The 27,901-nt window shown below is 35.7% G+C and overlaps 1 protein-coding gene across 1 annotated transcript; it reads right to left on the bottom strand.

Moving 5' to 3' along the window:
• Positions 1-385: 385 nt before the first annotated feature.
• LOC117316284 (cell wall protein DAN4-like) lies at positions 386-26,812 on the bottom strand. The gene is made up of 8 exons (XM_033870821.1): positions 26,764-26,812; positions 21,363-21,446; positions 18,311-18,422; positions 16,216-16,294; positions 15,955-16,062; positions 15,069-15,208; positions 10,364-10,516; positions 386-926 (listed from the first exon to the last, which is right to left on the bottom strand). Exons 1-8 carry the CDS (start codon positions 26,810-26,812, stop codon positions 386-388), a joined length of 1,266 nt encoding a protein of 421 aa, XP_033726712.1.
• Positions 26,813-27,901: the final 1,089 nt, after the last annotated feature.

Below are 27,901 nucleotides of genomic sequence, written 5' to 3'. Positions count from 1 at the left end.
CTGATATGCAGTGACAAGTGTACAATTTTACTGACATGCATGGACAAGTGTACAATTTTACTGATATGCAGTGACAAGTGTACAATTTTACTGATATGCAGTGACAAGTGTACAATTTTACTGATATGCAGTGACAAGTGTACAATTTTACTGAAATGCATTGACAAGTGTACAATTTTACTGACATGCATGGACAAGTGTACAATTTTACTGATATGCATGGACAAGTGTACAATTTTACTGACATGCATGGACAAGTGTACAATTTTACTGATATGCAGTGACAAGTGTACAATTTTACTTACATACAGCGACAACTTTTTCTCTGTATACCGCACTTAGTGTACCGTTTCCCTCCTATACAATACAGAGGATATAACTTATTTTACCTCGTAAATATCTCTGTTTCTGTATAACTACCCATGTGAGAGGCAGATAATGAAGATGACACACGATTAACTAATATCGGCAAGTTTCTAGGTACAAGGGTTATCGGGTTATACGGTACTGTAACTAGGGATGAGGATAAAGGTACCGAGTAAGTACTTGTCGAAGTTTTAGTTGGTCGTGGTGGTGTGATACTCGTTACCACTGGGATTTTTGTTGTGGTTGTAGTTTTTGGTGTGTTTAATTTCGTCGTAGAAAGAAATTGCGGCGTGGTTGTGGTAGGTGAAGGTGAATTGGTCGGTGTTGAAGTAGTTGAACGTGTAAATGTGGTAGTTGTAGGTGTAGTAGTTGTAGATCTAAAAGTTGGTATAATTGTAGTAGTTGATGGTATTGTTGTGGTAGTTTTCGGTGATGTAAGAGAAGGTGTAGACGGTGTGGGAGAAGTTGTCGGCGTTGTGGGTGTAGTAGTTGTTGCTATGGGGGTTGTAGTTGTTGGTGTTGTTGTTTTTGTTGTAGTTGTGGGTGAGGTGGTTGTAGTTCTAGGCGTTGTGGTTGTAGTTGTTGGTGTTGTGGTTGTAGTTGTTGGTGTTGTTGTTTTTGTTGTAGTTGTCGGTGAGGTGGTTGTAGTTGTAGGCGTTGTGGTTGTAGTTGTTGGTGTAGTGGTTGTAGTTGTTGGTGTGGTGGTTGTAGTTGTTGGTGTGGTGGTTGTAGTTGTTGGTGTGGTGGTTGTAGTTGTTGGTGTGGTGGTTGTAGTTGTTGGTGTAGTGGTTGTAGTTGTTAGTGTGGTGGTTGTAGTTGTTGGTGTGGTGGTTGTAGTTGTTGGTGTAGTGGTTGTAGTTGTTGGGGTGGTAGTTGTTGTAGTTGGTGTGGTGGTTGTAGTTGTTGGTGTAGTGGTTGTAGTTGTTAGTGTGGTGGTTGTAGGTGTAGTTGTTGTGGTTGTGGTTGTTGGTACTAAGACACATGTACCTTGTTCACACATCTGAAAGACGCAAACATTCCGTCGATATATTTAATTTTTAAGAGACGTGAACAAAGGAAATGGGACCAATTCGTATTCGCATCAACAACTGATTTGCTAGTTCAGGTGGTGTATCACAAAAACCATCACTTGTTTGATAACTTAGTCATACATAATATTCTATAAATAAATGACATGAAGGATATCAGATACATATGTAGGCTGTGCAGTGGGCGTGTCACTAGTACTGAATTGATTATTATTTCAAACATATTTTAATGCATTTTGGCGACGGAATTGGGCAAAATGAACAACTTGTTTGAAGTCATTTCCTTTCAATATAACATTTTTGGATCAACACAGAAATTGAGATAGTATTAATACATTATCTTGCACTCATGCGTTTGAAATACAACCTCTATACATACAGGACAAAACGTATTCACAAATACACTGTAATACTCTTTTTGGTTTACAATACAATGAAATGAAATATTTTGTGTATGTGGAAATATGTCCAAATTGATTATGTCTTATTGCCAGACAACGAAATACTATCTATATTGTTTGTAATATTATTTCTAATATCAGAAATAAAAATAAAAAATACTATATAACAGTGGATCCAATCATAAGAGATCATTTAACAGTTAATATTAAAATAACGATTTAGATTTCTTAGATTATCCTGTCCTTCAACAAATGCAAGTTGATAATCTTGATTTGAAGTACCGTGTGCAGCCTCACAATTTTTGAAGAGGTATTGATGGATATGGGGAGACGGCACCGAAGCGGTAATGTGACCAACAAGGCAAGTGAAATTACTTCTTTTTCTAAACGTATCTATTTTACTTAAAATGATGCACACAGGTTGAGGGAATGTTTCAATAATGATGAATACGATAGACCACGAGGAAGAGGTGTGTGACAGAAACATAGACTTATAACCATTTGCATCAAATAAGTGATGACTTGTTCTACCTGACATCTTAGAGCTTTTAGGGGATGTAAAACCATGGTCCCACATGAATATGGTTGTGCTCGTACTAAATGGACTTTTTCATTAACGTCACAATTGCTATCATCGTACGACAAAATAATCAAACAAACTATCTCACGCTTGGTTGAGACAGAAAAAAACTCACGCAAGTAAAGAACGGGGAAACTTCGTCAAGAGTGCAAGAAAAATAACAAGCCAACCAGTACATTGATAATACCTATTAATTAGGGGATAGTATGTTGTTTTGAGTGGCTATACTGGCGATTAGAACATGAAATTTGGTTTGAACTCGAGACCGATTTCATTTCGGATTTTACTTGACCTTAGATGCTTACACACGGACGAAATGAACGTTTCAATCAATAAATGACGGTAAGAATGAAGTTAACGATTTTTGTTAAATTTATTAAGTTAATTCATTCTATTCGATTTCTTCACTTTCGATTCCAATATCACGGGTCATCAATCATAAATGGTGCAGAGTGTTGAATTTCGCTACGAGTCGAACTTGACGCCATATTGTTTTGATTAGAAACGGGGCGTGGCTTAACACGATATGTCATGGTTCTATCGCAGATTAGAAGTCGGTCCGCAACCAATCAAAACACGCGTTGCAAACGAATCGTGTTAGAATGCATTATACTACGTAATTACCGTTAATGCACCAAAATCAGAATTCTAACACGATTCGTTTGCAACGCGTGTTTTGATAACTTTCACATAACGATTGAGCCTATAGAAACACATCAACTCTGACTTTGTCAAAACGCCCATGTCGTTATGCATACTGCATAAATCCAAATATGTCGTTAAATCTTCTGTAACAGGACTTTCACAACAATCCAAATACACCGCTTCGTCAACATACAGATCGAACTCTCGCCAGTATGGGCGTGGCCAATTGACCGACTTTGAAAGCTTCTCTCTGATTGGTCAATCTGCCACAGTATGACACGTAACTAGCGGAGGTCACAGAGTACTTAACAGCGTACTTGTAGCGATGTAAAACAATGTATCTAAATATATGCGATAGTAAACGTGTTAGAATGGGGATAGTACGTTGTTTTTCGTGGCTATACTGGCGATTAGAACATGAAATTTGGTTTAAACTCTCGACCTATCGGTCTCGAGTTCAAACCAAATTTCATGTTCTAATCGCCAGTATAGCCACTCAAAACAACATACTATCCCCTAATTATACATAACATATACCAGTAATTGTGAGATATATTAATATCCATGTTAGCCTACTTAACACATTTACAAATGTCGAAACTCCATTGTTCTCCTAAACTATAACGCCAGTACCCACACAGATTCTTCTGGATAAAAACAATAATTTATTGTTTACAAGTGATTTAAACATTAAACAATTACTTGAATTATATCACGCAACTCTTAGTTGTACAAACATGTGATACGGATATATTAGAAGAAAATACTGGCAAGCATAGGGAATTCAGTGTACTTCAAAGTGATGGAAGAAACATGTAAACACAACATTTTGCATTTAGCCATTTAAACGGCATCAGAGTTGAATTTCGTCAATGTGAAAAAAAGGCTTAGATAATTTCATTGCAAATATTTCTTATTTTAGAGTTAATAATATGTTTACATTTTGTTTTTATCCGTCCATATGGTAATATAGTCTTTTTGAAATACAAAATGCATATTATATTACTGGGTTAGAAGAACAGTAGATATTGATATACTAAAAGAGTAAACAAACTCACCTTTTTGGGTAAGGGTTGTGCCAGGGTATGACATTCTGTACCATCTAAGGACAGTGCAACATTTTCACAAGCACCTGTCCCTGGGGTTGTACAGCTTATACCACCATAACATATACTGGCGTCTTGTGTCTGAATATCACAAATATAATATATACTGACGTCTTGTGTCTGAATATCACAAAAATAATATATACTGACGTCATGTGTCTGAATATCACGAATATAATACATACTGACGTCATGTGTCTGAATATCACAAATATACCATATACTGACGTCATGTGTCTGAATATCACAAAAATAATATATACTGACGTCGGGTGTCTTAATATCACAAATATAATATATACTGACGTCATGTGTCTGAATATCACAAATATAATATATACTGACGTCTTTTGTCTGAATATCACAAATATATCATAAACTGACATCCGAGTATTACAAATATATGATTAAACAATTTGTATCCTCTCGTCAATGACATACATCAACTGGCGTCATGCTCTGCATTGTCACTTCTACCTAACCTTACCCAACAAAACAGAAAGCTATCATATCATAATTCTCAAATATGTACCATTGGTGTAGTTATATGAAGAACAGTGTTCGTGACGTCATCACAAAATGACGTCGTTTCGTTTGTCGTCACTATATCAGTGTATTTTCGACGTCACGAAAATTTATGCTACCGGAGTAATACAAACTGATTGATCAATGTAACCTACAACAATTAATAACGTTCTGTTATATAAAAGGTGAATATCCTCACGTTGGAATATATTGATTAAAACGTTTAAAATTGAATTGATAATTTTGTTTTTATTACCACGAACTATAGTTTTGCCGGAAACAGTCGCCTGTAGTCGTTACGTCACAAGAAGAAGTCCAATTGACAGAGCGCTATTAGATTTGTCTGCAACCCTCTGAGAATTATAGGATCATGACTTCTCAAAGAAGGCAGATTACTACCTAAATGCATGTATGACAAAACCAAATACACCAATACGTACCCCACAAAATGTTGATTCCCTGCCAAAAGTGTACTTGCATTGCATATCTGCTCCCAAGTCTCGTCCTAGATCTCGTTCAGAGTGGAAATCTATGTACGTGGCGTTTACAAAATGATTTTCCAGCAAGCAGTCGTTTTTGCCCAATCTTGTTTTAAAAACAGCAAATGACAAATAATTTTACTTTTAATGTAAAAGAGACATTACAACAATATGGCGCATACATAATCATCATGACAATAGCTTGTATCTATGGGAACACAATGGTGACGCTATATGTAAATGACGTCACGCTGTATAGAGGAAAAGTGATGCAAATGATATCATAATCTAGAGTTTTTAATAAATGAAGCCAAAATTTCTACTAGACCTGGAGTTATTGTGAGACCTATTTTTCGTCCGACATTAACTGACTTTTTATAAAAACATCAGCGGTTGACTGATCACTGTAAATTAAAACTGGATCGAGTCTTCCCTTTAATAAAATCTGTGGTTTCACTGTTTCTGGGGAAAACAGCCAGAAATAAATACATGGAGGCAATCCTAAACTTTACGGCATACACATATTTGTCTGTTTGCTTGCTGTGTTTTCGCCCTGTTAACAGCCAGGGCCATTTTCAGGCAAGGTGTCTTTTTTCGTAGTAGTTGGTGACTACCTCACTGAACAACATATAGTAGGCTTGTCACATGCCACCCAGAGGAATTGGGGTAAAGTGTCTCGCCGAAGGACATAACCACGACAGCACAGATCGGCCTGTTTCTTATCTTCCCGGGAAACACAAACCTCACACATGTACCTTAGTGATGAAAGTGTATCATCAGATTTATAAAAGTCGTATCCGCCTCGACTCTTGAATATATGGAGAAAACTGACCTGATAACAAAATTCTAACTTGTAATTGATAAAACGAGCGCAAAATATCAACAACAAAAAACAAAGAGAACTTTGAAAAAAGAACAGAGAATAAGACCAGGTGTTCCGAAAGGGTGAGCGTCTTCTGCTTCATCGACGACCTCCGCCATACAAATCTAGGCTACGACGACGTCCGCCATACAAATCTAGGTTACGACGACGTCCGCCATACAAATCTAGGTTACGACGACCTCCGCCATACAAATCTAGGCTACGACGACCTCCGCCATACAAATCTAGGCTACGACGACCTCCGCCATACAAATCTAGGTTACGACGACCTCTGCCATACAAATCTAGGTACGACGACACCCGCCATACAAATCTAGGTCACGATGACTTCCGCCATACAAATCTAGGCTACGACGACCTCAGCCATACAAATCTAGGTTACGACGACACCCGCCATACAAATCTAGGTCACGACGACACCCGCCATACAAATCTAGGCTACGACGACCTCCGCCATACAAATCTAGGTCACGACGACCTCCGCCATACAAATCTAGGTCACGACGACCTCCGTCTTACAAATCTAGGTCAAATCCAGTTTAAGTTATATTTTCAAAATGCAAACTAGGGTTGCTAAAATTGACCACCAGACATTTCAATTAGTATCAAACACGTCTGATTTCATATCGCACCAGGAAGTTTCCAAATGAGATCATGGTCATAAAATTATATTTATTCAAATAGTTTACATGAATATAATACCAAAACCACAGAGATTGAAAACAGTATAAAGGCGAACATATTACAGATATGCATGGATACCCATGATAGAGGAAATATACCGAGGTGTTATTTAAAAGTTTTAAGATATTAAATTATATATTATGTAATGTGTTATCAGTAAATAGTTATACATGTTACCTATCGCTAAAATCAGGAGCTCCTCTGGCGGCTATGTATAGGGGTTTAAAACGATTACTATTTTTATAAAAATCGAGATATTCCGCAAGTAACTCCAAATAAAATTTGCATACCATTATATACCGATAAAATACAAATGTATACATGAAACCAGTAGGATTGTTTTTTTACGTTAGCAAACAAACTCTTTAATCTAACTGTGGGACAGACTCAATGTGTCGGGTACAGGGAAACCTGATTTTACCGACACAGTATGGGACCGAGTCAATGTGTCGGGTACAGTGTAATAGATGTCGTGTACAGTGTAATATATGTCGTGTATAGTGTAATAGATGTCGTGTACAGTGTAATAGATGCCGTGTACAGTGTAATAGATGTCGTGTACAGTGTAATAGATGCCGTGTACAGTGTAATAGATGTCGTGTACAGTGTAATAGATGCCATGTACAGTGTAATAGATGTCGTGTACAGTGTAATAGATGCCGTGTACAGTGTAATAGATGTCGTGTACAGTGTAATAGATGCCGTGTACAGTTTAATAGATGTCGTGTATAGTGTAATAGATGTCGTGTACGGTGTAATATATGTCGTGTACAGTGTAATTGATGTCGTGTATAGTGTAATAGATGTCGTGTACAGTGTAATAGATGTCGTGTAGTGTAATAGATGTCGTGTACAGTGTAATAGATGTCGTGTACAGTGTAATAGATGTCGTGTACAGTGTAATAGATGTCGTGTACAGTGTAATAGATGTCGTGTACAGTGTAATATATGTCGTGTACAGTGTAATAGATGTCATGTACAGTGTAATAGATGTCGTGTACAGTGTAATAGATGTCGTGTACAGTGTAATAGATGTCGTGTACAGTGTAATAGATGTCGTGTACAGTGTAATATATGTCGTGTACAGTGTAATAGATGTCGTGTACAGTGTAATAGATGTCGTGTACAGTGTAATAGATGTCGTGTACAGTGTAATAGATGTCGTGTACAGTAGTAATAGATGTCGTGTACAGTGTAATAGATGTCGTGTACAGTAGTAATAGATGTCGTGTACAGTGTAATAGATGTCGTGATACAGTGTAATAGATGTCGTGTACAGTGTAATAGATGTCGTGTACAGTGTAATAGATGTCGTGTACAGTGTAATAGATGTACGTGTACAGTGTAATAGAATGTCGTGTAGCAGTGTAATAGAGTCGTGTATCAGTGTAATAGATGTCGTGTACAGTGTTATAGATGTTCGTGTACAGGTATAATAGCATGGCGTGTACAGTGTTAATAGAGTCCGTAGTACAGTGTAAGAGATGTCTGATACAGGTGTAATTAGATTCGTGTACAGTGTAATAGATTCGTGTACAGTGTATGATGTTGTACAGTGTAATAGATGTCGTGTAGCAGTGTAATTGAATGTCGTGTACTAATGTTAATAGATGTCAGTGTACAGTGGTAATAGAGCGTGTACAGTGTAATAGATGTCGTGTACAGTGTATAGATGTCGTGTACAGTGTAATAGATGTCCGTGTACAGTGTAATAGATGTCCTGACAGTGTAATAGATGTCGTGTACAGTGTAATAGATGTCGTGTACAGTGTAATAGATGTCGTGTACAGTGTAATAGATGTCGTGTACAGTGTAATAGATGTCGTGTACAGTGTAATAGATGTCGTGTACAGTGTAATAGATGTCGTGTACAGTGTAATAGATGTCGTATACAATGTAATAGATGTCGTGTACAGTGCACATGTAATATATGTCGTGTACAGTGTAATATATGTCGTGTACAGTGTAATAGATGTCGTGTACAGTGTAATAGATGTCGTGTAGTGTAATAGATGTCGTGTACAGTGTAATAGATGTCGTGTACAGTGTAATAGATGTCGTGTACAGTGTAATAGATGTCGTCTACAGTGTAATAGATGTCGTTTACAGTGTAATAGATGTCGTGTACAGTGTAATAGATGTCGTGTACAGTGTAATAGATGTCGTGTACAGTGTAATAGATGTCGTGTACAGTGTAATAGATGTCATGTGCAGTGTAATAGATATCGTGTACAGTGTAATAGATGTCGTGTACAGTGTAATAGATATCGTGTACAGTGTAATAGATGTCGTGTACAGTGTAATAGATGTCGTGTACAGTGTAATAGATGTCGTATACAGTGTAATAGATGTCGTGTACAATGTTATAGATGTCGTGTACAGTGTAATACATATCGTGTACAGTGTAATAGATGTCCTGTACAGTATAATAGATGTCGTGTACAGTGTAATATATGTCGTGTACAGTGTAATAGATGTCGTGTACAGTGTAATATATGTCGTGTACAGTGTAATAGATGTCGTATACAGTGTAATAGATGTCGTGTACAGTGTTATATATGTCGTGTACAGTGTAATAGATGTCGTGTACAGTGTAATATATGTCGTGTACAGTGTAATATAGGTCGTGTACAGTGTAATAGATGTCGTGTACAGTGTAATAGATGTCGTGTACAGTGTAATAGATGTCGTGTACAGTGTTATAGATGTCGTGTACAGTGTAATAGATGTCGTGTATAGTGTAATAGATGTCGTGTACAGTGTAATAGATGTCGTGTACAGTGTAATAGATGTCGTGTACAGTGTTATAGATGTCGTGTACAGTGTTATAGATGTCGTGTACAGTGTTATAGATGTCGTGTACAGTGTAATAGATGTCGTGTGTAAGTTGTTAGTGACGAAACGCCATCTCCGGCTGTATGCTCACCAGGAAGTTTGAGAAGACATGGGCGTGATACTGAAGGCCCAATAACCACGGATAATAGTTTGTTTACCACTTTGAGACGGCTATGTTGTTTTTATAAAGCAGAATACTCCAAATTGAATTACATGGCTGAGCAATTCCAGCGCATTTTTTCTACAAGTTCGAATGCATATTTCTTTTCATCGAACTGTATTAACATTAGTATGAACAATTTATTCATTTTCAATTTCTATCAATGTATACATGTATGTGTAAATATTCGGAGCAGGTACAAATGCTTACACGCTTCAATTCAAATTTACATTTAACATACATATACAAAAGGCCATACGAATTTAAATGTGGCCTGCATGTTTAATCATCGGAAAGCAATTCGTGGACAAAATAAGCCTAAAATCTGTACGTTGATATAATACCAAGGGGTGTCAAACCGTTTTTACCCTCTAATTGATTCAGTGATTCAGCATGATAGGTCGGCATCAAGTTCTGCGCCATAACAATCGTTATCACAAGATCACAAGAGGGCAAATGTACATACTCCCCAGACGTGTGCATTTCGCTCATATGGGATGCCGTCCTAAATGACCTTAGCTGTTGACGTTTAAAAATACAAAAACCAAACCAAATGTCTCGTTGATAAGACACAATAACGTTTAGGGAGCCAAAGAATGCATATATGCATCATGTAGGTTGTTTGAGTGATCCGTAGTGTAATTTCGAGAACAGCTTTTTTATATACTCACGTTTGAGCACTTGCGTAGATTCGAGTGATGGTACAGTTGGACCATCGGAAGGGATGTGACGCCTTATCAGAGGTTCCAGGTGACCAGTCAGTAGAACTAAGGAAATTATCCTCATTACAACCAGGATCAGACACGTCGGCGATCATTCCAATACTACAAAGGATTACCAGAACATATTGACTCATTTTATTCATGTATCTATTCATTACTTATTTATTCAACTATTTATTTATTTTGTCAATTAAGTAATAGATCTATACATTACAGTTTATGCCATGAATACAACTGCAATACATAGCTGTTTTGTCCTTGTAGGGCTCGTCAGTGAAGCTACGGACAAGCCTGACGAATGTTAGTCGGGAATATAAACAGAACTTAAGCAGATCTAATCAAGACTTAATTTGAAATTATATCCCTCTTCCTCTATTGTCTACCCTTTCTTCTGAGTTCTTGTCATATAACCGTAGCTGTTGCTATAATCCACGAATAAAACGATTGATATCACTCACAATCTTGATTATACTAATGAGGTGGTAGGTAAGTCGTGCTTGAGTAAAGGAATGTTCAAAAGTCAAACGAATTGAAGTTTTTTTTAATATGAATATGATATTTAAGATAACGCATATATACGATACAAACGTCTACCCTGTAACAAATGAATTGTTCTATCGTGCAAGACTTTGGAAATCAGGAAACTAATTTTAAAAGAATTGTATTAAATGTGTTTGACATGCATACCACTTCTCCAGTGATAAGACACGGCTAATGACTGGTGAACTACACAATTGATTTTGTAATCATAACTGTTTCTACTTACTGCCTTCCAAGAAAGTGCGCTACGTTGAAGCCCACTCCCCCCTCTGTTGCCTTGGTAACACTAGATACAAAGGTCAAGTTTTCGGCTACACACATCTGGTTATCCAAAAAATATACACCTAAAAAAAAATCAAATTTACAAGGGAAATATTAAGAATTAGTCTAAGAATACTGTAATACTATATATTTCAGGGTTAGAATGTTTGAGCTAAAATGTGATTGCGTTAATAAAAACGTGTGTATATTACTTCTATAGAAAATAATGTGGGCGTGCCAATTCATTTCTGTACAAATACGTTTGAAAATGGTGCTACAAAAATAGCGCAGGCTTTCTACATTTTTACAGCCTTGCTTTGATATCTATAGTAGTTATATATTGCGAATAATCGGCTTGGTGTTCACTGAAATCGCCAGTTCAATATATTTGTGTATATGTTATTTCAGTGGTATATACCCTGGAACGTATGGCTGCACCAGACTAAATAGATTGTAAAGTTTTGATATTGACAATGGCGTTACGTCATGAATTATATCATGTTACGTCATGGCGCAAAAAGGGGGCTACCTCAGTTTGATTTTACCGTCCCCATTTTGACTGTATAACCTGACAAAATGTCATTTTCTGAGTTCTGTGATATAAACATACAGAATATATTCGCCAAGGGTTGCAAAAAAAAGAAAAAGAAAAAAAAACAAACTTCTAAGACTCGTTTTATAAAAAAAAATCATTTCATGTCATGTTGTACAAAATTTGTAACCGTTGTGAACGTCAAAGGACAGCCATACAAAGCATACACATTATATTACCTGCAGTGTGAACAAACTGACCGCCCTCTCTTTTGGCTACAATTATGACGTCATAACCAGAATGCAAGGATGATCTTATCAGCCTCTTAAACTCGGCATTTTCTAGTTAGTTTGTATTGTGGTACCCCAATGTAAATATGATTGTTTTGTACTTTATTTTGAACGTCTTCACAATGCAAAAGCTATCAATTTTGTGTATCAAGGGAGATAACTCCGAGAGGCTATATATCATACATGCATTTCCTTCAATCATGACTCTAGTAAATACAAATGCTCAATTGTTATGTTGTAAGATATTGGTTACTGAATTGATCATATTATAAAATTGTTATTTATAACATTACTGCATATGAAGAATACATTCAACATATATCGTACTTACCACAGCTTGTATCTGAATGTCTGTCATCAAAAACGTCATATCTAGAAAATTAATATATTTATATTCAATGCTGATTCAAATTCGGATATTTTCAAATAATTCAAAATGTAAATAAATAAAACCATCTAAAATACATATTTCAAGTTCTCATCCAGTTGGCCTGGTGTGTAAATAATAGCACCATACAACACCAGAGTTCGACACAGCAGTCAAAATAAACTAAACCGCATCACACAGCTATTTTTGTCAGTGGTGAAAAGGATCTAAAGTTGTGATACTAAGGAGGTGACAAATGTAACTATGGCCTCAAAATCAATGTTAAAAATCTGGATGGGGAGGTCTTATACTTCTATGATCCAATAAATTTCAGTATTTTCAGTAATGTATTTAAAAATAAATGTCAAATACATAACTCTGTTCTTAATCGCGATACTTTTCAAATGAAGTAAAACGTGCCATGCAGATTACGGTAGACCTCGGGGACAAAAATACACAGGAGGAAACTATTTAACACTGACACCGACAATGAATTTCACCAGATATACACGTATATTACCTCTCCGCGCATTTGAATATGTGCTAAACACATCGTCTATGTAGATTTAATCTTCCAGACATTGAAATTTTCGTTTCGAAAGAAACAAAAAAACAAAACAAAAAAATACAAACAAACAAAACTAAACAAAAACAAAAACTAAACAAAAAAAAAAATAAAAAAAATAAACTAAATTAAAAAGTATCACTTATGATTTTTTGTAGAACAAAGATTATGTATCAATATATATGTTTTCTGGGGAAATTGGGATTCAAAACCGGGCTATATCTTCATATAGATTTGTTAATATTCTATAAATGACAGACTTGTAACAAGAACTCTGCCTGTGATCAAGCGGGTTCCTTGAAACAAAATTACAATGATTTAAAATTTCTATTACCTTGGAATAAATGAACTAATTCTATTTTCAATAAATTGTTTTGAAAATTACGACGTTAAATCTGATATCAAGTACACTGTATAATCATTTTGAGAGATTATTTGCCTGTCTCCGTATTCGATCAAGTTCCTCCACATTCCTCACTCTTTTTCCAAGTCTTTGCCCCCGAAAAACACAAGTTCCGGTATCCCTTTGCTAAACCTAATCTCTTCCTACGTGTATTCCCAATGATTTAAACAAGGCCCTGACAAGCTCGCAAATTTTGTAACAGGAGAAAGGGAAAATGTATCGGCCAGACCAGGGTTCGGACCCAGGACCCTCCGAATTCTAGACGGACACTCTACCAACTGAGATACCTCGCCTATGATCGGCCCAGTCCGTTGAAGGGACACTGATTTATATCAAAATATGATATTCCACATTGAAACGGAGGTTTTACATTCAAATCATCGTGCTCTGTTTAAATTACAAAGGCATACTGCATAATGTAGAAAAAAAATACCATTACAAAAATAGAGTTCATATCAGATCTCGAAAACAGTAACAACAGGAAAAATCTTAAACAAGAAGATCAGATATAAGATAACTCGTCTGCTCGATTTTTGATTTTTTTTTTTTTTTTTTTCATAAGCATACTGCTGTTTGGCTGCAAAACACTTGCTTACAGTAATGGCGAGGTACGTCAAAATTAGTGACGTCACCAGAATTTTGAAAGCTAGGTAAACTTTATTACGATAGTTTCTTAAAAAGAAATCGATACCTCAATCATCTCTGATACCAAACTATACAACAGCATATCCATTATACAGAACAACTTTAATTTAGAAAAGATAAGTTCAGATGAAAGTGAAAACATATGATATATCTAAAGGACTGTTAGAATTTCGACAGTGGGTTAAAGACTCACTAGTTGACAATATACAGGCAGGTGTACAGTATTACGTGAAACCTTTTATAGAAGTGTGTTAGCACAACATTACAAACACAATAATAGCAGGTGTTATACAATGTATATGTGTGGATAAATACCTTCTGCAATATAATTACAGGTACTTGTGTAATAGGAATGAAAAAATCCCTACCTGTGCCAGTCTTCAAACTAGCGATCTTTCGCTCTCAAGGAAAATATTCTACCTCTAGGCTTGATTAAGGGAACTTCTCGCTAGTCTGAGCTAGGAAGACGACCTTATACCCTCAAATTTTACACTACTCCCTCCTTTACAAAGTCTTTGCCCCCGAAGACAACCACAACCTAAGTTCATTAGCTCAGAGGAAGCCTCTCAATATTCTCTAGCTTCACTTGGAGTGGTCATCGGCACCATATCTGTAATAGTAGTAAAAATACCCTGCTAGCTCGTGCCAGGCTTGGAACTACATTTTGTAGCAACCTTTCACTCTTAAAGCAACCTAAGAGCATCCTACCACTAGGGGCCGCGGTGGCCGAGTGGTTAAGGTGTCCCGACACTTTAACACTATCCCTCCACCTCTGGGTTGCGAGTTCGAAACCTACGTGGGGCAGTTGCCAGGTACTGACTGTAGGTCGGTGGGTTTTCGCCGGGTACTCCGGCTTTCCCCCACCTCCAAAACCTGGCACGTCCTTAAATGACCCTGGCTGTTAATAGGACGTTAAACAAAAACAAACCGAACAAACCAAACCACTAGGCTTAAGGGAAATTACCGCTAGTCTGATCTAGTAATGTGACATTACACTCTTTACTTTTACATCTGTGGAGAAAACAACAAATATAACTCCATCAGAACTTACCCAGTTAATCCTACAGCGAAGTCGTAGTTTGTCTTTTTGTATAATATGAGTGTAGCTATGAAAGCAAGTAGTGCATTTGTTTGTAACACGCCGTTGATATTGTAATCTGGAGATTCCGACCATACACAAAAGGTAGAGGTCTGTAAAATTGAAACCGTAAATCTAACTCAAATTTAATAAAACAGATGAAATTTATCATCAAAACATCAGTTTTCATAGTAACCATTGATAAATATGAACTTTAAAGACCAGGAACTGAGGAAGAGTAAACGTTATCTGATATGTAAATAGATATCGACCTCAAGCATTGTTATGTTCTCACAATTAAAAACAAGGTAGTGACAATGGAACTATCTGTTCTATTAAACGACTTTATTTTTAGGGAGTTATACTGATACCAAATATTTCATTAATATATTCAATGAAACCAATGTTTAGTATTGATATTGGATCATTTCCGCGACACAATATCACATTATGACATATTGTCTTCGCCTTGATGGTACACATGATGACACTACAATTCTCCCGACGTAAATGCTGTTATGACCATGTACTGGATATAACAATTTACTTACTGCATATATTTGTAATACTCGCGGGTTTATAACTTCGCTGTACGAGTGAACATTAGATATAACGAGATAATTAGATACCCAGTTAATAGGTTATATTATATGCACAAAGGAAAAAAATGTAAAGAATGTTTATAAAGAGCTGATGAGAAAACTAGTTTCGATCTGGACAACCGCGAAATATTAGCCCTGTGAAATCTGATAACTATACAGCATCCCTATCACCATCAAATTATGTATGTATACAATATATAAATAGCAATATGATAAACGCAATAGGACTGTTTATGATATGATAGCACTGATGTTACCTTACAAACCACTAGCTCGGTCAACATGACGCTGAGGTCGAAGTCTGCTGCATTACTAATTCCCATTTCCATGGCCTGTGTTTGAAGGTTACGAGCTCTAGTGTCAACCTGCAACAAGATCCCCAGTATGTAAATAAAATGGCTATTAAATTCAAATACTTAATATTTGTCAGTATTCGTAAAATGGAGAATACGATGACAAAACATGATCGAAAAAGATCGAAACGCAGAATGAGGAGAATAAGCCCATGCAAAACTAACCTCATTCATAATGCCAATTGCAAATGTCACAATATTAAGATCTGCCTCTGTTTCGTTGTTTCCCGCTGTTTCCAGAAACCTGAAACAAAACGAAAGTGAAAATTAACTTCTTCAGAACGTAAATATTGTTTGGGATCAGCTCAATGAATATCAACAAACCCTTCGGGTTTATATTTTTCCAGACTCTCAATCACAGTAATACTTGACAACAACAATCTTTCGGGATGTCGGCTAGTTGGATCAAATCCCTCAAGGCATTGTTTTCAGAGGTAAAGGTCCTTAAATGATATTATCGCTAAAATATGGACATAAACAGTATACAATTTGTGAGACAGAGAAAAAAAAACCGAAACTACAAAGACTATCGACATTATAAGCAAATATTATTCAAACTCAACATAGATACAATTATGCAAAGTATATAGGAATGTATAGACTTTCATGGAGACTCCCGAAAATGTACAACGGGAATATGACCATGCGTTCCGGAAGGGTAAGCGTCTAACGTCTACTTCATTAACGACATCCGCCCTACAAGTGTCTACTTCATTAACGACACCCGTCATACAAATGTCTACTTCATTAACGACACCCGCCATACAAATGTCTACTTCATTAACGACCCCCACCAATTAAATCTAAGTCAAATACTGTAAGGTTACAATTTCTAATGAGTCATGTGGTGTCATTGGAATCATGCGACATATTGAAAAGTATCCAAGACTTCTGACTCCATATCGTATAAGGAAATAGACAATTTCTAAACGTGACCATTATCTCGACCATAAATCTTTCTAATGTTCTTCGTCAACTGGCATCGCTCGAAACATTTCCGTCAGTCATTGACATCTGTCTCGAAAATCGTGATGATGGGAACAAGTCCTTAAATATCAGTTTGACTGGGACACGTAAACAACGTATGTTGGGGTATGCAGTAATGTTACTGTCTAGAAAGGGAAAGTTAACATTTGGGAAACTGACATCACGCTTATCATACAGTCTAGATATAAGCTTCCCTTATTGGTTACGTTGTTAGTGAAGATCGAGGTAAGCTGTTGCAGACTGTTGAAGAGCTTGTTATCAAAAGACAATACATCGTCAATATAACTATAGGGGAAATTGAAGGACTGTGCAAGGTATATGTTACCTGTTACGGCAAGCCCTTCAATATAATCAGTTTGTATGAAAACAAGTCAGCCAACAGTTTGTTTCAATGTGCCAATTGTCTGTTAGAAGGTCTGGTCGCCAAACTTTACATAGATATTGTCGATCAGAATGTCCATCATTCTCGCGGTTTCATTTTCGCTGTATTTTATATTAGAACTAGTCGTATTTCATATAAAAAAAATGTTCCTGTATAGTTCACATCTATGTACTTTTATCGGCGGCCATATTTCCTGGAACAGAAAACTTTCAGTAAGAGAGAACAACGGTGTTCCTTCGACTCAAGAATACCCACCCCTGTCGGTGCATCACGATTTGATATATGAATCTTGTGTTAGTATAAAATAAAAATGTCCATTAAATGATAAAATGGCATCAACGTTTATCTGTAACATATGTTGATACTACCCAATACAAAACTGGAATCACGAATATACAATGTGTTGAACGCGAATTTATTTCGAGGATTTATTTTTTTTATAAAATATTTCATTTACATACAGACCGACCTTTGAACACACTGTATATCCGACTAGTCTGACAGCTACAATACCAATGTGTCTTGGTGTTTATTATTCAGATCAAACACGAAGACATTCATTTTTCTTTGAATGCATAAATATTAATACATGTATATTGTACCATAAGGGATGATGGAGTGGTTTGAATGCGAATTGATTTTACCAACTGTATATCTTTATTTTTTTCAAATATTGAAAAAATCTATATATAAAAAAAGTTAAAAACTAAACCAAACATGAATAATCATTATGATATCATCTGAAAAAAATTAAAGCTATAGATAAAATAATGATATTTACTTTGAATGAATTCCAACAGAAGCATTGTGAACTAATTGAAACATAAACCCATCAATGGAAACGATTAATATTGACGAAATGTTTACCTGATGTAGGTATGGTTACATTACCTGGTGTAAATAACGTAATCCAACCAAAGAAACATTTCGGCAACGTATTTGGTTAGGACGACAACATCGCCCACATCACGCTTCTGTCTGTTCTGTGTGGATTTGCTCTGTGCTGAAAGGTGATAAGTGTTTTTGGTCAATTTTGATTCTAGAGGTTCAATGATTGGGTACATATCGAAGGAAACAGCAATAGGAACAATTTTCTTATATATAGTATACATATTATTGAATGTTTATGAAATATGTTTCTTTTGTAGGTATTTTTAATCTCTCGATAGTAAGCCTTAACAGTTTATTTGTATTGTAATATGTATAACCGTAACCCTTATTCCTACCAACAATGCTATGTTTGAAGATTATACATACCTATTTCATTATTTTTTTTTTAATTTCCTCATATCCAAATTATTAAACTTATCAAACTGATTTCATTATAAAGTAATTAAGAAGTATATTTTGTCTGCTCCTGTTATTGTTATCATGAATATTATTGAAGCCAATTTCCTAACAATCTTTAAGCTTTCTAGAAATGGCAACACTTTCGAACTCTGACCTCCCTGAATAGCTCGAGAAAGACGTAGCAGATTAGATTTAAATGTTTTATTTTTATATGAATTATCGTTAAATATTGTTATCTTAAAAAAGGATATACACTTTCTACAGCATAAATACAATTCATAAATTCTGTTCCTGGTCCATGTAAACAAAATCATATCAAATTCAATATCGATAGTTATAGTTGATAAATATCCCACCAGGTTTCTGTAATCCTAGAAATGTCCTTTTTTCTATGTCAAGTCTGACAATTTCATGAAGGTTATCCTCTCCGTAACTCACTGCCTGTATTTGATAAACCTGGCCCCTGTGACTAATCGTGCCATACTGTTAACATACAAAAGAATGACGTCATCGAAACAAATACAATTCTGCCGACGTCATCGAAACAAATACAATTCTGCCCACAATAACATGTTGGGGGATAGGTACCAAATTTTAAAATGAAAAGAAACCATAGAAAACTTAATTAAAAAAGTAAGTATACATTGAAGTATAAATATAAATAATATATATGAATTAGGAAAACAACATCCAAAAATTGGAATGACGTCATCGATGCTATTCGGTAACTTCAGGAATCGTTTATTTCGGAGACCATTTCTTTGCTTTCTGATTCCCTATATTTTATCAGCATCGACGTTGTTTTCTCTCTTCGTGCTCCTTGGATGCGTGGAAGGTTTTTCTAGGAATATTCTGTCAATATTCGTGTGAAATCGGTTATAGCTCTAACAGTGCTGTTGATGGATTATGTTGCTTTATATGCAGTGTTGAGGATAGGAAGTCTTGCATTGACAGTAAATTTAGGCCAAAACGTGAGATCTTCTACACATCCTCTCAGCCAGAATCTCAGTGTCTTTCCACAAGTGTTTTTGCTTCTGAATGTCTGAACTTTTAAATACCATAGCTCTTTGCTCTATACCAATGGCCGAATTTCGTACATACAATTATTTATTCAGTTCCATTATCTACGATATCTCCAGACTCCAAAACATCCATCGCTTATTCGGTAAACAAAATCTTCACTTAATCGTAACAGTTACACGATAATCTTTCATTTGATGTAAAATCCATTTTGAAAAATCATGAAATTTATTGAATTATGGTCTCTTGTATATACCATCAAGATTTCGATATATATGGGAAAATATACATCAACCATAAATGGTAGGTACACTTTATTCACTCACAAATGGAGGCTTTTTCGTAATATTTTTGATCAATAGACAGAAAGAATTGATTCATACATTTTGTCATCACCTCTGTCATATTATTTTATACCATATGCTAACTTCTATGAAAGTTTTTTCCCCGTGTATTATTCACCTATTAGTTATAGCTAAGCTACATACTCTAAACTCAAGTTATATATATATATATATATATATATACAGTTTGTGTATGTACGTTATATATGTATACAGTCTGTGTATGTAAGTGTGTGTGAAAGTTGTCTTTGTTTCTTTCTGTATCATGTTATTACTTTATTTGGAAAATCTGAATAAAAATGTCAAAAGTAAATAACAATATTTCGATATTTCTTTTAACCTATCTCGAGTTCCTTCGTGCCCACGTAGGTATCAGAGCTTTAGCCCAGGTCTAAGCCGACGTATGGCCCAGTTTAGTTCATCACTTGGCTTTAATGTATATGATTCCCTAATAAAAGCATATGTTGACAACTCTGTAGTTCTCTTAGAATCAATAACATAATCATAATCGTCATATCAACGTCGACATCTTGAAACGCTGCATGGAGATGGCCAAACTTGAGGTATCTACCCGCAAATCATCTGTCTTCCTTGAATGAGTGGTTTTTGGTTGATTGTTTGTCGGTTTTATTTTTATATTTATCTTATTTTATTTTATTTTGTTTTACTTTGGTATGTTTTACTGTTAAAACTTAATTCATCAGTATATTTCCCAATATACATAGGTCGTTAAAGAGCCAAACATCTGACATGATTTTCTCCTATTGACAGAGTCATACTACATATACATGATATGTGAACTACATGATGTATATATGTATTCATTTTAAGCTACATGAACGATACATACAATTTATATTCAACATCCTTTTATCTATATGAAACAAACATAAAATCTACATTAAGTTTGGTTTGGTTTGTTTTTGTTTAACGTCCTATTAACAACCAGGGTCATTTAAGCACGTGCCATGTTTTGGAGGTGGAGGAAAGCCGGAGTACCCGCAGAAAAACCACCGGCCTACAGTCAGTACCTGGCAACTGCCCCACATAGGTTTCGAACTCGCCACCCAGAGGTGGAGGGCTAGTGATAAAGTGTACATGTCGGGACACCTTAACCACTCGACCACCTTGGCCCCTCTACATTAAGTATGTATATATATATATATATATATATATATCTGTAAGCAACATAAAATGTACATGTAATGTACACATACAACAAACACGTAAGCTACCCTTAAATTACGTCCTATAAAACTATATACATTTACATCTCACACAGGGCCTACCAGTTGGCATGGACTGTCGTGCTTGTAACGACACCTCATAGTCACAGCAGCTCCTTCGGCCGGATTCTGGTAAATCGCGTGGTTCTGCAACAAGACAACACTTCAATATTAATGAATCGCATCAAATCATAGGCATTCTAATAAAAATGTATATTGATGTATTATGAACACTTGCTATCAAAAGGAAGAACACAGATTCAAAAGACATAATGCAAAAATCAACCAAATAATTCAGCTACATAATTCTACAGCAGTCCAAAGATAAAACGAAGGTAGTGAATGGTTTGTTGTATATAGTTATCCTGAATACAAATTTCTGTAATTATTAATATTTGGTTTCAAATGTTGCAATATTAGATTTACTATCTAGATAAGAATTCATTAAGAGACACACTATCTGTGATTATATATAAAAACGGGTGTACAGGGAAACAACATCCCAGGTTATAATAAGACAGTTGTACAGAGAAACAACATCTTAGGTTATAATAAGACGGGTTTACAGAGAAACAACATCTTAGGTTAAATAAGACGGATGTACAGAGAAACAAAATCTCAGGTTATAATAAGACGGATGTACAGAGAAACAAAATCTCAGGTTATAATAAGACGGATGTACAGAGAAACTACATCTCAGGTTATAATAAGACAGTTGTACAGGGAAACAGCATCTCAGGTTATAATAAGACGGGTGTACAGAGAAACACCATCTCAGGTTATAATAAGACGGGTGTACAGAGAAACAACATCTCAGGTTATAATAAGACAGTTGTACAGGGAAACAACATCTCAGGTTATAATAAGACAGTTGTACAGGGAAACAGCATCTCAGGTTATAATAAGACAGTTGTACAGAGAAACAACATCTTAGGTTATAATAAGACAGTTGTACAGAGAAACAACATCTTAGGTTATAATAAGACGGGTGTACAGAGAAACAACATATCAGGTTATAATAAGACGGGTGTACAGAGAAACAACATATCAGGTTATAATAAGACGGGTGTACAGAGAAACAACATATCAGGTAATAATAAGACAGTTGTACAGGGAAACAGCATCTCAGGTTATAATAAGACAGTTGTACATTGTACAGAGAAACAACATATCAGGTTATAATAAGACGGGTGTACAAAAAAACAACATCTCAGGATATATAATAAGACGAGTGTATAGGGAAACAACATCTCAGGTTATAAAAAGACAGTTGTACAGAGAAACAACATCTCAGGTTATAATAAGACGGATGTACAGAGAAACAACATCTCAGGTTATAATAAGACGGATGTACAGAGAAACAACATATCAGGTTATAATAAGACGGATGTACAGAGAAACAACATCTCAGGTTATAATAAGACGGGTGTACAGAGAAACAACATATCAGGTTATAATAAGACGGATGTACAGAGAAACAACATCTCAGGTTATAATAAGACGGGTGTACAGAGAAACAACATATCAGGTTATAATAAGACGGATGTACAGAGAAACAACATCTTAGGTTACAATAAGACGGATGTACAGAGAAACAACATATCAGGTTATAATAAGACGGGTGTACAGAGAAACAACATCTCAGGTTATAATAAGACGGATGTACAGAGAAACAACATCTCAAGTTATAATAAGACGGATGTACAGAGAAACAACATATCAGGTTATAATAAGACGGGTGTACAGAGAAACAACATATCAGGTTATAATAAGACGGATGTACAGAGAAACAACATCTCAGGTTATAATAAGACGGATGTACAGAGAAACAACATATCAGGTTATAATAAGACGGGTGTACAGAGAAACAGCATCTCAGGTTATAATAAGACAGGTGTACAGTGAAACAACATATCAGGTTATAATAAGACGGGTGTACAGAGAAACAACATATCAGGTTATAATAAGACGGGTGTACAGAGAAACAACATATCAGGTTATAATAAGACGGGTGTACAGAGAAACAGCATCTCAGGTTATAATAAGACAGTTGTACAGTGAAACAACATATCAGGTTATAATAAGACGGGTGTACAGAGAAACAACATATCAGGTTATAATAAGACGGGTTTACAGAGAAACAACATCTTAGGTTAAATAAGACGGATGTACAGAGAAACAACATATCAGGTTATAATAAGACGGGTGTACAGAGAAACAACATATCAGGTTATAATAAGATGGGTGTACAGAGAAACAACATATCAGGTTATAATAAGACGGGTGTACAGAGAAACAACATATCAGGTTATAATAAGATGGGTGTACAGAGAAACAACATCTCAGGTTATAATACGACGGGTGTACAGAGAAACAACATATTAGGTTACAATAAGACGGATGTACAGAGAAACAACATATTAGGTTACAATAAGACGGATGTACAGAGAAACAACATCTCAGGTTATAATAAGACGGGTGTACAGAGAAACAACATATTAGGTTACAATAAGACGGATGTACAGAGAAACAACATCTCAGGTTATAATAAGATGGGTGTACAGAGAAACAACATCTCAGGTTATAATACGACGGGTGTACAGAGAAACAACATATTAGGTTACAATAAGACGGATGTACAGAGAAACAACATCTCAGGTTATAATAAGACGGGTGTACAGAGAAACAACATATTAGGTTATAATAAGACGGGTTTACAGAGAAACAGCATCTCAGGTTATAATAAGACGGGTGTACAGAGAAACAACATATCAGGTTATAATAAGACGGGTGTACAGAGAAACAACATCTCAGGTTATAATAAGACGGGTGTACAGAGAAACAACATCTCAGGTTATAATAAGACGGGTGTACAGAGAAACAACATATCAGGTAATAATAAGACAGTTGTACAGGGAAACAGCATCTCAGGTTATAATAAGACGGGTGTACAGTGAAACAACATCTCAGGTTATAATAAGACGGGTGTACAGAGAAACAGCATCTCAGGTTATAATAAGACGGGTGTACAGAGAAACAACATATCAGGTTATAATAAGACGGGTGTACAGAGAAACACCATCTCAGGTTATAATAAGACGGGTGTACAGAGAAACAACATATCAGGTTATAATAAGACGGGTGTACAGAGAAACAACATATCAGGTTATAATAAGACGGGTGTACAGAGAAACAACATATCAGGTAATAATAAGACAGTTGTACAGGGAAACAGCATCTCAGGTTATAATAAGACAGTTGTACATTGTACAGAGAAACAACATATCAGGTTATAATAAGACGGGTGTACAAAAAAACAACATCTCAGGATATATAATAAGACGAGTGTATAGGGAAACAACATCTCAGGTTATAAAAAGACAGTTGTACAGAGAAACAACATCTCAGGATATATAATAAGACGAGTGTATAGGGAAACAACATCTCAGGTTATAATAAGACGGGTGTACAGAGAAACTACATCTCAGGTTATAATACGACGGGTATACAGAGAAACAATATATCAGGTTATAATAAGACGGGTGTACAGAGAAACAACATATCAGGTTATAATAAGACGGGTGTACATTGTACAGAGAAACAACATATCAGGTTATAATAAGACGGGTGTACAGAGAAACAACATCTCAGGTTATAATAAGACAGTTGTACAGAGAAACAACATCTTAGGTTATAATAAGACGGGTGTACAGTGAAACAACATCTCAGGTTATAATAAGATGGGTGTACAGAGAAACAACATCTCAGGTTATAATAAGATGGGTGTACAGAGAAACAACATCTCAGGTTATAATAAGACGGGTGTACAGTGAAACAACATCTTAGGTTATAATAAGACGGGTGTACAGTGAAACAACATCTCAGGTTATAATAAGATGGGTGTACAGAGAAACAACATCTCAGGTTATAATAAGACAGTTGTACAGAGAAACAACATCTTAGGTTATAATAAGACGGGTGTACAGTGAAACAACATCTCAGGTTATAATAAGATGGGTGTACAGAGAAACAACATCTCAGGTTATAATAAGATGGGTGTACAGAGAAACAACATCTCAGGTTATAATAAGACGGGTGTACAGTGAAACAACATCTTAGGTTATAATAAGACGGGTGTACAGTGAAACAACATCTCAGGTTATAATAAGATGGGTGTACAGAGAAACAACATAACAGGTTATAATAAGACGGATGTACAGAGAAACAACATCTCAGGTTATAATAAGATGGGTGTACAGAGAAACAACATCTCAGGTTATAATAAGACGGGTGTACAGAGAAACAACATAACAGGTTATAATAAGACGGGTGTACAGAGAAACAACATAACAGGTTATAATAAGACGGATGTACAGAGAAACAACATAACAGGTTATAATAAGACGGATGTACAGAGAAACAACATCTCAGGTTATAATAAGACGGTTGTACAAAGAGACAACAACTCACTTGATATATAAAGACGGTTATGTAGATAAACAACAACTGCGACTTAATGAATGTATGTTCATGATATTATTATGCTGATTGATAGAAGAGTTAAGTTTCCCTACATCAGAAACACACATCACGTGCAGGCGTGGCGGTTGGTGAATTATCCCGTTTGGAATTTCAAATGAAACAATCACTTTTTTGAAGCAATAGTCTTCTTAAGGATGAGTATTTTGTAACCAATGTTTCGTTGGAGAATGGTAGTGTTTTGGTAATGCTTTATTTCACTTCTTTTAAATGTTTTTTTTGTGTGTGTGGGTGTGTGTGTGTGTGTGTGTGTGTGTGAGGGTGTGTGTTTGTGTTTGTGTGTGGTTTATTCATATACCCAAAATGAACCGAGATATGGTTTATATGACATACACAAGATTGCTCTAAACTCTACCTGCAATTCATCGTTGTTAGTATTTCCATTGATGGAGGGAACATATGGTAGATGTCTTTTATCCAGGATGACATTAACGTTGTCGTTCACATTCATAGTAAACTTCAGATGGATTGTTGAGGGAAACGTAAAATCAGTTGATCGCCTTTGCCGAATCGGCCTAAAATCTCCATGAAGAGTAACAGTTTCTATATAAGAGGAGAATAGGAAAAAAGGTGACATATTGAATGAAATAACTGAGGCAAATATATTTCAGTCATTTTAGCGTAGATTTTTTTTAAATAGAAAAAAAGAATGAAAATATCAGCATTTTTTAATCAACATCAGTTGTTTTAAAGCATACGCATTCATGGATTGATAAACGGAATTTAACATTTGTTTCCATTTTGTCCGAGATTTAGAAAAAAAAAACTCAGGAACTATCGTGTTAAGATCGAAATAAATCTTTCAAAAACAAAAACAAAGAGAAACTAGAAATGACAACTCGTAAGCTTAACTGAGTGTAATTCCACAGGATATGTATACCAAAGTCGGTGTGAGTGGAGCTAGCAGTCGACATAATTAACATACCTGTCGCGTGAGCATTTTCCACAGTCATCAATTTTTGTCCAGGTATCATGTTAATACAGGTAACGATTATCCATAAAATCTCCGTTAACATAGTTCCTTTTGCACCTGGCATCACAAACACCTGAGGGTTTGCTGTTATTCCCCTTGTCCCGAAAAGATCATCTCGTTATGAAGAATATCTGCAGATATGAATTGCACGCATGATTAGGTTATTTGTGAGAGTGGGTGGTTACTGTCATGTAGTAACCAACCCCAAAGGCATTTGTTTATTAATTCACTCAAGCGTAATTCTAGTATTTCGTGCGTAATTGTAGAGTTTTGATAGAGTATAGTCTAGTTATAAATTTTCATTAGAACGATTTTTTGTTTTATTTGAACAGGCCTAATATATTTAACGAATTCATTGCTGATAAAATATTGTTTAAATACGGATTTCATGGTTTTGAATAGTTTGGATCAGAATACCGACAAACAAACGAATTGGATTTAAGGATACCAATTTTAGCAAAGAAACTGTCCTTAAACTCTAAATTGTTTGACTACGAACTCAAAAAATATTAATCAGGAAAAGTCTTTAAGTTAATGAATATTAATTAAAATGGGTCAGTAACTACAAACACGTGCTGACGTGGATTTCTTTACCCAAACCTCTACAATAAAGAAACAACATGTGCTTCAGTATTTTTCAAATTGATTTATTCAGCTTTTGGTGTTGTTTAGGAGTCCAGGGTGACTCTACATTAACATTGCAACTTTCCTACCTATGTTGTTTACCCTATGTTGTTTACCCTATGTTGTGTACCCTATGTTGTGTACACTGTATGTTGTGTACCCTATGTTGTTTACCCTATGTTGTTTACCCTATGTTGTGTACCCTATGTTGTGTACCCTATGTTGTTTACCCTATGTTGTTTACCCTATGTTGTTTACCCTATGTTGTTTACCCTATGTTGTTTACCCTATGTTGTGTACGGTCTTGCATATTTCTGCCGTACGGAGAACTAATTAAGCAAACAGTCAACTACTAGGTAATTTTTCCTCAATGACATAATTCTTAAGAGCGCAGACGTTCCTTGGACGTGTGGACGGCATACTACGCACATTAAATGATGAATATAATTCGAACACCTTCCAGGCA

The sequence above is a fragment of the Pecten maximus genome, chromosome 18 (assembly GCF_902652985.1).
Source record: "Pecten maximus chromosome 18, xPecMax1.1, whole genome shotgun sequence".
NCBI lineage: Eukaryota > Metazoa > Mollusca > Bivalvia > Pectinida > Pectinidae > Pecten > Pecten maximus.
This window is presented reverse-complemented; position numbering and strand designations above follow the sequence as displayed.

Bases quoted from the DNA above. Each gene is read 5' to 3' on its own strand.
- LOC117316284 (XM_033870821.1), bottom strand. From the start codon at position 26,812: ATGATACCTGGACAAAAATTGATGACTGTGGAAAATGCTCACGCGACA. The intron at 10,517-15,068 runs GTAAGTTCTGAT...AATCCTTTGTAG, and splicing joins TTCGCTGTAGGATTAACTGG to TATTGGAATGATCGCCGACG. The intron at 927-10,363 runs GTGAGTATATAA...CACAACGCCTAG, and splicing joins ATCTACGCAAGTGCTCAAAC to AACTACAACCACCTCACCCA.